General features: G+C 39.8%; 1 protein-coding gene across 1 annotated transcript; it reads right to left on the reverse strand.

Annotated features, from left to right (window-relative positions):
• Window positions 1–4,443: 4,443 nt before the first annotated feature.
• On the reverse strand, window positions 4,444–12,774 carry ca7 (carbonic anhydrase VII). The gene is made up of 7 exons (XM_071489890.1): window positions 12,618–12,774; window positions 11,034–11,231; window positions 8,911–9,029; window positions 8,492–8,587; window positions 8,226–8,288; window positions 7,961–8,116; window positions 4,444–5,967 (listed from the first exon to the last, which is right to left on the reverse strand). The coding sequence occupies exons 1-7, from the start codon at window positions 12,652–12,654 to the stop codon at window positions 5,848–5,850; spliced, it is 789 nt and encodes a 262-aa protein (XP_071345991.1). The 5' UTR covers window positions 12,655–12,774; the 3' UTR covers window positions 4,444–5,847.

Below are 12,774 nucleotides of genomic sequence, written 5' to 3' on the forward strand. Positions count from 1 at the left end.
GTGTGCAAACAGAGGATTTTGGATTGACTCAAGGGAGCTTTAAGGGTCACTGAGTAAAGTCATGATGTTCTCTCAGGCACCGTGTAGGTGTCTGTTGCCCACTCAGAGTACTTCATGACTCAATCCTGAGTAACCAATCTCAGATGTCAGGGGTCGGGGTGTGACTGTCATACCTCACATACTGAATATCAGTCTCAATCAACACTTACTGTAGGAATACCGAGTAACTGAGAGATGAGGCCAAAAATCAAATACCAAGGCCAGCTGAGGCTAATAGATATTTTCTAGGAAAATAGTCCATAGATCAAAGCTTGTATGGTGTATAAGTTAACAGCCAAGTATAGAATTACAGATCATGACCCCTCTCCCATGACAGCAAGCCACTGTTTTCTTTAATTATCATAACAGACCACCAACAGTGTGCCCAAGGCCCAGGAGAGGGAACCTCATCTCTTCTTCTGATGTGATTTATAATCCACTCAGTGAACCGAGGCCAGTGCCTGACAACCTTAATACTCTTTGGTGTATATACTCAACCCATAAAAGGTGTACATTGTCTGGCAAGTTGTCATGGTTGTACCTTAAAACCCCAACCCCGAACCTGGGTGAAGGCCAAACATCAGCATCCAGGAATGACAGGTGGTGTGTGGGTCGGTTTGGATGGAATAAGATGGACATCGCAGTCCAGCGTCCACACAAAGTAGATAACGCGTTGCTAAATAAAGCTCCAGCTCCCTAATAAATACAGAAAGACACACGTGTCACTGTAGGGGAAAGAAGCATCAGATATTTTTGTAGTATGGTTTTATTTTCTGACAGGGTGATGGCGACGGATCACTGGATCATAGACAAGTAGGGGAGATATGAGCTGGCCAACCGCTCGTGTTGTGTTACATGTGCTGTTTGTATCCATGGCAACTGCACCGTGGCCGTGTCCCCTGATTGCCAGATAGAGTCGCTGTCCTTGACAATATTGAGAAACTTAAAGTGATTTAGGAGTGGAGTGTCTCGTTTTCAGCTTCACTACAGAAAGAAGGAGAAGTGACGTCATAAAAACTCTGAGATTACGAGGTCAGATACAGTAATTTAGTTTAGATTAAGTTGTAACTGTGTTTTAATGGCACATGTGGTTTGAGCCTTTGCAACGTCATGACTGCCAAACATAACAAAAGACTATTATAGTGTATAAGAAAGAAGTCAGATACGTAAACCTCATTAAAGAGGCTCTACAACAGCTTAGTACTTTTACTAGCACTGTTACTTTTTGTTTCTATTGTGGCCCAAGCTCCAAAAACATCAGCTCCTACCACGCAAATTGATAGCATTTTATGTTAATTCCTCTCTGTCTGGTAAACACCTACCTCTCTCAACCTCCATGTCCCCAGCTGTTACCATTTTGAGGTATTTGTACATTGTTACTTTATACTGTGCACATCTCAAATTGAAATACTGCACCTTTTCTCCATTACATTCATTTAACAGCTATAGTTACTAGTTACTTTGCAGATTCAGTTAAAAAAAAAAACCTAGGATGAGCTTATGAAATACAATGAATTACTATAGGTTAATCTACCTTAAAATGAGCTCCTCCTGCAATGAGCTGCAACATAAAATGCTGCTTACACATGAATGCATCACTAATAATAATCCATTAATAAGTAGATACTGATAAAGTGCTTTTACTTTTGACACTCTGAAAACATTTTGCTACCACTTACGCACATTTATTTTACCAAGTAACATTTTGAATGCAGGGCTTTCACTTGCAATGGAGAATTTGACACTGCGAGTAACTGTGAGAAAATTTCTCATTCTTAGCAAAGCTCCATCAGAGCCACAGAAGACATTTTTCCATGGGCTGATTACGCCTAATGACAAGTAAATTGACTTTCACTTATAAAAATAGAGTGAGTTCCCCTTTAAAGAATGCACCATATTTTGGGATATTTTTGAGGGGTCAGCCTGTAAGTACTGTATAATAGTTAGCTTAGTTATTCTTGTAAAACATTTGAGTTGTAGATGGGTATGTGTCTACATGTTTGTGTTTGGTATATATAAAACCATGATGGTGTAGTAGGGGGACCAGAGAAAAGTAAAAGGCCCCAGAGTCATGCATACGTTTCTCATCATCTCATAAACGCATACATCATTTAGCCATTCTCTCAAAAACTTCTGTCTGCTCAGCAACATTTCTTGCTGCTCGTTAGTCCTGCAGGTTTGTGTTTCACAAGTTGCTCAGATGTTGCTGTGTCTGGGAAAAGTCACTACAACAAGCAAGTAGATATCCTGATGCTAAAAATACATATGACTGACTCTATTTCTGAGGCCTGACTGTAATATCTTATTACATGGCACATTGATTGTGGCTGAGGATGATGTGCCTGGTCAGGTATTCTCAGTCTCAATAAAGCTGCCTGATGCTATTTTAGAAGGATTATTTGGTATGTGTTAAATATACTCCATACACACATACACACACATACACACACACACACACACACTTTCATTTTTTATTCATTGATCTGCAAACCTGAATTTTTCCATAACCATCGGAAGTTCGATGGAAATGAAACCAGACAGAGTAAAACAACCTCTTGATACAAACAACACTCACACAGTAGCAAGGAGCACAGACAAAGACAAGGTCAAGTGTAATTGATAGTAAAAAAAAAAAAAAAGAAAAAAAAAGAAGTTTGGATGTCAGTTTCTGTACTGCTATAGTCAGCCATTATCTTTGAAATACATAATTTAGATTCCATATCAATACATTTGCATATATTGTTCAGTTGTCAGTGGTTTGGTTTCACTTTAAAAAACTAAATCATTGCTTTGTAAAGGACAAATCAGAATATCACCCTGTACAGTCTGTTTTCACTGCATGTGATACAGAAGACAGTAGATGCTGCCACCTACAGGAATACCTCCAGAAGCTGAATGTATTGCGTCGATAACACAAAAAACTGAATTTTAAAAAAAGAAATATGCCTTAGAAAGAAAATAAAGGTCAAAATGTCAGCACAGAAGACCAAGCACAGCAGAAAACATGAATACAACAGTATAAATGTAACGGTAGATTCAATTTTCTAAGTGCGAGCGGTAATTGAATAAATCATATGTTATTCTGACATGATGATCACATGTATAAATATATTCTGTGGCTTTCTTGTGTTACATTTGGGACCAGGTTATTTTCTATTTCACCTCAGACCGATCTTGCTGATCCAAAATCTGTTAAATTTACTAAAGTGCTCTCAATTTCAGTTAAAGATTTCATTAGAAATATACCACAATAACAAGAATATCTAGGATTTTAATCTGCAAATAGCAGAACAACTTGCAGTCAAAGTCACACTTAGGACAGATATTTCTTTGCTCTTAGTTCTAGTCAACTCATCAAGTCAGGATTCAGGATTCATTCTAAAAACAAAATAAATTCTGTCCCCATTTATTTGTTGTATCCTCACCAAATATATACAGTCTCCATGTATACCTCCAAATGCATTCTGAATTCAAACTTCTATCAACCTGATTTTTGGCACCCAAACCTCTTAGTGTTCGAGGCAGACAGCCACCCACCCTGAGTCCAGTTCTGTTGGAAGTTTCTTCCTGGTAAAAGTGGTTTCTCCCCCCCCCCTGTTGCCAAGTACTTGCTGATTGTGGAAGCTGTTGATTTTCTCTCTATAATTTTGTAAGGTCTTGACCTTACCTTGTAAAGTGCCTTGAGATAATGTATTACTGATTTGGCATTACACAAATAAAATTGAATTAAATGGTGCAATAAATAGATTTAGGCTTAATTTAAAGGGGCAATTTAATTATAAAATCCAAAATCCAATTTTTGTTTTGTTTTTCCAAAATAAAGGCAACCCAATTACTAGAATTCTTTTCTCATAAGGTCGCTTCTGTTTGTGTATCTTTGGATGAACAAGGAGGCACTGGATATAATCCATTTATTAATATATTTATCGTGACTTTTTTAATTGATTAGAAAATTCTTTGTTCATTTATTATGACAATATTAGGGTATTGTATTAACTATAAACACCCTATCAAGCTGGATTTAAGGGCCATAGAAAAGCTTGTTCAGTGAACACAGTTGGTAAATAATTGACTGATCAGTCAATGTTCCTTCTCTCTGTCCCTCACCCTCCCAAGCTACAACCTGGCTACTAATTACCTTGAACCCAGCTCTGATCAGTAAGTTTAAACATTTGCTTCAATGATGCCTCCTTTAAAAACATATGGTGGACACCAGGTACGAGGTTCTGCTACAGCAATAAAACAGGGTGATCAATGCTTTTTGGGATGAAAAAAAACTGCTGACTCTTTATAATGGAATCTAAATACCTGCTTGCACTTGTTTGCCATTTGTCTGTTTTTGAAACACAGACAACAAAAAAATAAAATAAATTAAAAAATAAAATAAAAACAAGACCATAAATGTGGTGTTAGGTTGACAGCATAAGCACGTGAACCCAAATGCAGTTTGCATTTTATTTCATTCAGCAAACATGTCAAGATTTTGGATGCATTATAAAATTATTCAAACCACCCAGAAATTACATTTTTAAGGTTCTTTCACATCAACAACATAAACCAATCACATCTGAGGTGCCTTTATTCATGTGTGTGTTTTGTTGTGCAGGAGAAAAATAAGTTTATGCCTGCCATATACATCTGCATTAGTAAAAGCCAGGTCCATCTAAATAAGGACCAGCATTGCTGCCATAACTCACCCACATGAGACAGCAGGGTCTCTGTCAGGCATTTACATACTGGACTGCATATATTTTTCCTACATGTGCAGCTTCAGAGGTGAGCTGTTAATAACAGTGTGCATTACCTCCTGCCAAATAGAAACACCGAACCAGGAAATGTGACACTTTGGGCAGAACACAGTTTAACTTCAGATCAATGAAGATCAAAAAAAAAAAACAAAGATTCAGAGATTGAATGAGGGGGGAAATAAAAATCAGTTCACTGGGCTCTTTGTTTGGGCTGCTGGAGTTTAATAAATCCTACATGGAAAATAGTTGTGAACACATTTTTGTAAATCTGCAGAGCATGCTAAAAATAATAAAATCAGCCTGCTGAGGGCGAATATCTCTTGAGCCCTGAAAGGACTTGAGACTTTCATGCCTTACATCATACAGCACTAATCCAATCCCACCTCCACCAGTTGGGATTGCTGGACTGGAAGGGCTCTGTGTCCAGAAGGACTGGGAATCCACCAGCAACAGGCCGGATCACCGAGGGATCAGTTGGATCAATATGGAGGCCAACGCTGTGAATCTGCAGATGGCAGAATGGTGCAACACCAGCCTGCAAACACCGACAGTCTGGTGTATGGATTTACCAGTTACATACATATAATAGCACCTTAAAAGAGCTTGCTGCTAGTTCATGTAGCACCTTGTTGCCTTGAACAGCTTAGAAGGGTCCAAATAAATACACATTCAACCTTTGAATCTTCATTTAAGTATGATTATAATAACAATGTCACGAAATAGCACATAGTGGTAGTCAAATAATGGACCCGCTGATGCTAATATTATATTGCTTCATAACATCCACTTTATTTTTCCCTTTTATTTTTCCCTAAAATCATTCACAATCTGATTCCGCCCTCTGCTGGTGAAGCTTCTGACCAGCAGAGGGAAACATGCATCTCAATGTGCCGACAGTGATGAGAATTACTCTCTGAACTTTTTCCTTCTGTACAAAAGTAAATCAGAAATCCTCCACAGGACAAGCTACCAGGAGGAAAACATTACACTCAAATTAATGCATTCACCGTTGTCTAAAAGAGCCTTTGTTATCTATGATTTCAGATCCCCTGAGGTCACATTAATTGGAGGAGCGCACTTTCCTGCCTTTGAGAGGCTGGGGAGGCCTGAAGTTGTTCTCCATGCGTATCCTTTGATCCTCTTCCTCTCCAGTGAACAGCAGCATCCTAAACTTGCCCAGCTGCATTGAAAGAGACACAAAAAAAAAAAAAAAAAAAAAAAACAACTTTCCTTTATATTTTTGCACAGAATTTTTTTGAAGTTAAAACACAGGTTCTGTGCACAACTTTACACAGGAGTCCCTTTAAGCACATTAACAGGATAAGACTGGTGAACTTACTGTCAACAAATCACATTAAAAGACCAAAACCAACAAGACATCTGAGGACTTTCTGACTTCCATGCTCTCTTTCCATTTAAATAATTCAAATTTAATTCAAAATTCAAATTTAAAAAATAAATCACAAAATGATGCTTAAATTAAAAAAAAAAAAAAAAAAAAGTTCAATAATTTCAAAAACCAACTGGGATCTGTAGTTTTTGAAAAACAGGAGTAAATAGTGCATTTGTTGGGGGTTATATTTTCAGCAGCAGTTTTGTTGCTCTAGTGAGTATTTATGGCAGCAGGATGGTGCATACACGATCGACTCAGAACAAACTTCAGTGCCTGTTTTCTTTGTCATGACAAAACATGTCTTAGAGCGGGAGTAACTCCCTGATGTGTTTTTAATAGTTTTGGACGACAGCAGAGCTTTAGGGCACAGCGAAATAAGCTATATCAGGCTTTGGCTATCCAGACAATACATGTTAATAGGAACAATTCATTTTTGTTATGTTCACTTAACTTTATCTACCCACGGACTTCACGCTCCTTTCTGTATTTCCCTTTCAGCTCTTTTATTATATGAAGTTATGAAAAACAAAATATCCTGTTACATAAGGGCTTTTCCCTGTTTGGTCTTCATGCAAGCAATTCTCAATTAAAGCCCTGTCCCCATGCAGTCATCCATCCATCAGGATAATCAGCTGGAGGGGATCAAAGGCTTGAGGCCTGGAGACACAGGCTGTGTGGCCAGTTGCCTAGCTTACACTTCACCCCCAGCTAAGCTACAGACAAATCGTTCACGACTACAGCCAAGGTGCCGCCGTCATTAGAACTCCTGGTTTCTCATGTGCAGTCCTGGAGTTAAAAATGGAGAAACTAGACAGAAAAGATCAACAAAGTGTGAGAGTATAATCCAAAGGCTGGCATGGTCGCCACATGGCCGGCTCACAGGGAGACCTGGAAGGCATGTGCTGCAGACGTACAGTTAGTCAGCTTAACTTGTCAACAACCTGGGGTTATCAGACCTAAACTTTCTGATTAAGTTCAGTGGGGTGGATAAAAAACAAGACTACCCTAACAGGGAACACCCCATGAATGATGTTCCGCCCCTTGTTGTGGCCTCTAAATATAGTCTTTGGCCAGACATTTCTGGGAATGCAACAGCACAGAGGTAAACCCCACCACAACGCACCCCTACATCTACTAAAACGTTGGCATACTGATCCAGTGATGCTGAACTGTGGTTTGACAACAAAGGATGTGGTGGATCCCCAGACTGTAAAGGAGCATAGCCATTAACATTACACAGGACAGGAAACATTTTCACAATTGATTTCACACTTGAATGATCAACTGCAGCATCGGCGTCTTAAGCTCCACTCACTTACAGATAAAACATGACATTTCTGACTCCAAGTGTAACTAGATGCAACAGCCAAAAAGTAATTTCTGACATCCTCCTTTAAATCTGAAAACTGCACATTCCCTCTGAGAAATCACTGTTATTTTAGATGGGAATATCTATTTGAGTGATGACTTTTCCCTGTTTTTTTATCCATTATTAATGAGAGATGTTTGGCTTGCACACTTCTGGTGCTGTGATTTCCTATTTTTAAGCACTGATGGTAGATCTTGTCTTAGTCAAGGCAAATATAGATCTTGTGCCAGAAGGGTTTCCCCACTACTGGCTTGCAGCCAAGATGGCTGGATCAGGGTTAATGGTGTGTGTCAATGGTTGTGCCACATTATCAAAACAGTAAATAACTACTACAGAAGTTAGTTTTGTGTGTTGAGTGATGGAAGTAACTGACATATATTGTGATCAAAGGAACATGCTTGCAACGTGCACCTGTTTTTCAGACACAATGATTGGCTCCTTCAAGACAATCCAGATGACGCTCTCGTGTAGAGGGGGCGTGGTCAGTGATCCCAGGTAGGTCCAGTAGTGGAGGCTGCTGGGTAGGAGGCACTTGGGGTTGAAACCTTTGAAATCTGTGACGCTACCCTGTCATGGAAACACAAAGGCAGCAGCTTTTATATTACCCCAATAATGCTGAGAGCAGGTCATAAAAATGACGTAATAAAATCCAGCATCAATCAATACTAGTACTGACCTTAAATTTGACCATGTACAGAGGGTCTGTTATCATGTGGAGCCATCTGTGGTCGTCACCTGTCTTTCACAACAGACAGATTGTTTTTGAATTTGATCTGTGACTTTTGGAGACAGTCCTCGTCAAATCTTTTTGTATACACACACTTGGTATAATCTAAAAAAATAAATCACATTATTTTCTCTGTAGACTTAAAAACACCTGCTACACTGATACAAAAACGGAGAGGAAAGGGCACGCGGGGACACCTAAGAGAAATATCTTACTTCTAAAAAGATGCCGAGGACAGCGAGGCCGTCGGGTGCCGTTGCCGCCTCCCCAAAAGTCTTGTACTTGACAGCATTCCAGTGAACTAAGTGAAGCTGGAGGGCAGAAACAGGAGGAAAGGAAGACAAACAGAAATAAAACAGGCTTTTATTAATTTAAGTTGTGCATACTTTTTAATTATAGACATCCCTCTGTACTGACAACATAATCCTGTGCCGATATTTTCCACTTGAGCATATCTACATCCTGTTCTTTCTTCTCTTTTTGAGGTACAATTGACAAAAAAGCTCAAATATCTCTTGGAATTTGATTCATTCTTAGCACATACACCTTACTGCACACCTCAGCCAAAAGTGGGTTAGTCTGAGTTTTGTTTGTTTATCAGACACACTGAAGTAATAAATCCCAAAACACTCACCTCAGACGCGTAGCTATTTCCTGCAACAGTGTGCTCAGAGCCATGGCAGCCCTTTCCGCCCCAGTGGAAGTGAAACTGTTTCAGTCTGTAGGGGTTGTCAAGAGGGCCTCCCTGCATCACTGCAGAAGATGAGACGTTATAAAAAAAAAAAAAAATGTTAGGCATTCACACACACACACACACACACACACACACACTCTCTGTGGGTGTTGGATAAACTGGATTCCAGCAGACAACTGCACACAGCATCCTGTGTGATGCATCATCCAAACAGCTTGGTACCACTGCAGAACACACTCTCACTCACACACACACACACACACACACACACACACACACACACACACACACACACACACACACACACCACAGGATGAGTCAACCTGGTAACACCCAGCAGACTTTTAAAAATCAAATTTCTCACTCAAAGCCGAGACATGAGCACCAACACGCAGACTGTCTGCTTCACCAGCAAATCTATCATTAGAGCTGAGAGGAGCAGGCTGTAGTTTGAGATGCAAATAGCCAGTCCTCTGCCATATAAAACTACGCCAAAGCTACTTATGTTTTATCTAACTTTCTATTCAGGTCCATTGGCGAACAAGTATTAATAGAAACTTTAATGTATGTCTTAATGAAATTTAGTCCATTCTTAGAGTGCGGACTGCTTTCTGAGCCTGTGATATTGACTGCTGGGGAGGGACTTCTACACCAGGCTAATCTGATTGTTATTCATTGTGATGCGGCTGACATCTTTCTGACAAACAGGGCACACTAGCCCAGGTCAGATTAACTAGGCAGGAATGACACAAAAAGCAAAGCACTCATCTCGCAACGTAAATGTAGGACAAGCACAAGCACAAGAACAATGTGATCTTTTGAAGAAAAAAAAAAAAGAAAAAAAAAATGGTGGCTGTATTTAGACATGCTAGACTATTTATTGTCATTGAGGTGATTAGTAGATGGCCACTTATAAATAAAGAGAAAAGTGATTAAAAAAAAAAATTGAAAAAAGGATAAATCCTGACCCTGGTAATGGTGACATTAATGACTGCCTAAGGAAATAAATGCATGAATTCCAATCACAGCTGGTCTCAAGTCATGTTATGCTTATTAATCTTAAGATTAACATTAAGAGCCAGGTTATTAATATGACATCACCACATCACATATTGTCATCAGTCTAGTGTACACCTGTGTTAAAGGAACTTTTCTTTATGTTAGCCTATCCTTATTTTCTTATGAAAAACAACAGTGATACAGAACACTGTCATTTGAGAATATATACGCACTGTGTCTACCAAGACCCAGCCACGCACCACAAACTGACAACAGCAGGTTTAGAGGATTTGTGCACCTCATTTGAACTATGGAAAAAATGCTGAGGAAGTGCATTAGTTTCCCTGCAGGTCTCCTCTGTCCTTAATTATTTTCAGTGATAGCTGCTTGCTTGCTCTGTGGAAACTGAGCCAAACAGCCCCACATTTCTGAGCTTATCATTCATGGTAATAATGGGGTGGATCCACCCAGTGATAAAAGCAAGTAGGGTCATAATAACCACTGAGAACACCTACGGTTATTATATCTCCTGTCCAGCAGACAGATACTCATACACCTAACTGCTGGATGCACTTTCCTGCAGCATAATCAGGGGTTTACTTTCAACCTTTGATTACTGGCAGTTATGCACATAGTTTGCACTTTCTGAAAATCAAGGTAATCCCAACTTTCAAGTCTGTGTTTCTTAAAAGTTAACTTTGAGCACAGACTTCCACTGCAGGCTGACAAAAGATATCAGAGCTGGGAATATCCCTGAACTGTGACCTCTGTCAATAATTTCACGGCAGTCGATCTATTAATACAATCATAGGTAATGTCATAAACAATGCACACTGTGCTCAGTCACAGTTCTGTTTCTTTTCAGATAGATCTAAGTCTGACGTGAATTGTGCAGATCTAAAACCAGAGCATGTTTGAACTGGTTGTTTGGTTTGTTTGAAACTTTGAGACTTGCTTCGTTGCTTTCTTTCCAAACAAAAAAATAAATTAATAAATTAAAGAGTACCTTTGAATCCTAGAAACTGACATAACAAGGAAACAAGTCAAGACCACCCTTTTCTTACCTGAACGGTCATCCGAGTCCTCAAACTCTACAACTACAGAGTGTCCATTATTGGCGATGTTGATGGAGGTACACTGATCGTAGCTTAAGACAATTGGGCCCAGACCAGGGTCATGTGAAGCCTGATGAGGTACGATGTCAATGGGAGACTGCCGGTTCCCCTGGGCAACAGGGTAGTTTTTGTGCCAGACAGAGGGACCTTGACATATGAGACAGTAAGAAATAAACAGGACATTTTAAGACTTAATACACCCAGTACTGCACATACACTCTCAGCTCCACAGCTTAAACAAAAAGATTTCACTGGGTCACCTGGAAAGAAAAAAAAATTAATTCTCTTAATTCTTAATAAAATAAAAAATTAATTCATTTAAAGCATAATACTACTTTACTATTACTATAGTTTAATTTAACACAGCTGATTTCATTTTAACTACTGTGAACCACTGATCAAGGTGTGTTTACACAAGGAACAACTTCAGGTGGGACCATCAGCATAAAACTGAAATCAAAAAGTAATCAGTGGAAATCACTCAAGACCGTCTTGCTCAGTGACCAAACTAAATGATGCTACATGGTAAATAGAGCAGCTCGTCTTGAAAACATACACTCACCAAGCACTTTATTTGGAACACATTAGCACTGGGTAGAGCCTTTGCTTTGAAAGCAGCCTCGGTTCTTCATGGTATGGATTCCACAAGATGTTGGAAACACTACTTTGAGATTGAGGTCCATGTTGACATAATTGCATCACATCATCTCTGCTGATTTGTCAGCTGCACAATCATGCTTGTAGCAGCCATAAAAAGATTGTGGCCACAAAGGGCGCAGAATGATATATTGATGTGTAGGGGCCAAAGTATGCCTAGAAAACATTCCCCACGCCACCAGCAGCTGCCTGCATTTGACATGAGGCAGGTTGCGTCCATGAATTCATGCTGTTGATGCCAAATTCTGATCGTACCGTTACAGTGCCGCAGCAGAAATACAGATTCATCAGGTCAGACCTCTCTTATCAACAAGGTTTCCATCTGCAGATCTGCTGCTCACAGGATGGTTTTTTTTTTTTTTTTCCCAGGAGATCAACAGTTTCAGAAATACTGGACCAAATGGCACCAACAATGATGCCATAGTCAAAGTCACTGAGATCACATGTTTCTCCCCCATTCTGATGTTTCATGTGAACACACCTGTATCTGTTTTGATTGAGTGCATGGCACTGCTGCCACATGATTGTCTGATTAGAAATAAGCAGGGGTACAGGTGTCCGTAATGATGTGCTCACTGAGCATATATTTCACCCTGATGCAATGCAACGTTTTTCACTCAAGAGCCCAGGACAACTGTGGTGGAAAGTCAGGTTAAGGTTACAGCAGTCATCCCTTTAAGCACGACACTAATCTCGCATTAACAGCCATTTTAACCCCTCTTACGTCCCTCCTCTAGATAAAAACACGCAATGCCCCCCAGCAAAACGAATTAACAGCAAAACATTTATTCTGTGTATAGAGGGTTGATTGCCTCCACTATGGATGGAGAAGCAGTACAGACTCCTCCTGGAGCTGGGGATGCTGTCGTGTCTTACCGTCCTCTTTTCCATATCCCCAGTGATTCCCTGTCATTGTCCCTGTTTGTGGATCCAAATCTAACCGAGCTGTCGGTGTGGAGGACGGACACGGACATCAGTCAGTGCAGCTATTGATGAAGTTTATGTAGTGGCCTACGGGGAAGGGCAATTATCC

This window comes from Trachinotus anak, unplaced genomic scaffold, assembly GCF_046630095.1.
Source record: "Trachinotus anak isolate AG129_WGS33_773 ecotype Australia unplaced genomic scaffold, CSIRO_AGI_Tana_v1 ptg000011l, whole genome shotgun sequence".
Lineage (NCBI taxonomy): Eukaryota > Metazoa > Chordata > Actinopteri > Carangiformes > Carangidae > Trachinotus > Trachinotus anak.

Excerpts from the sequence above, each read along its gene's own strand:
- ca7 (XM_071489890.1), bottom strand. The coding sequence starts at position 12,654 with ATGACAGGGAATCACTGGGGATATGGAAAAGAGGACG. Across the intron at positions 8,289-8,491 it reads TCCTCGGCATCTTTTTAGAA|ACAGGTGACGACCACAGATG; the intron begins GTAAGATATTTC and ends CTGTTGTGAAAG. Across the intron at positions 5,968-7,960 it reads TCATTGTGTCTGAAAAACAG|CTGGGCAAGTTTAGGATGCT; the intron begins GTGCACGTTGCA and ends CTTTCAATGCAG.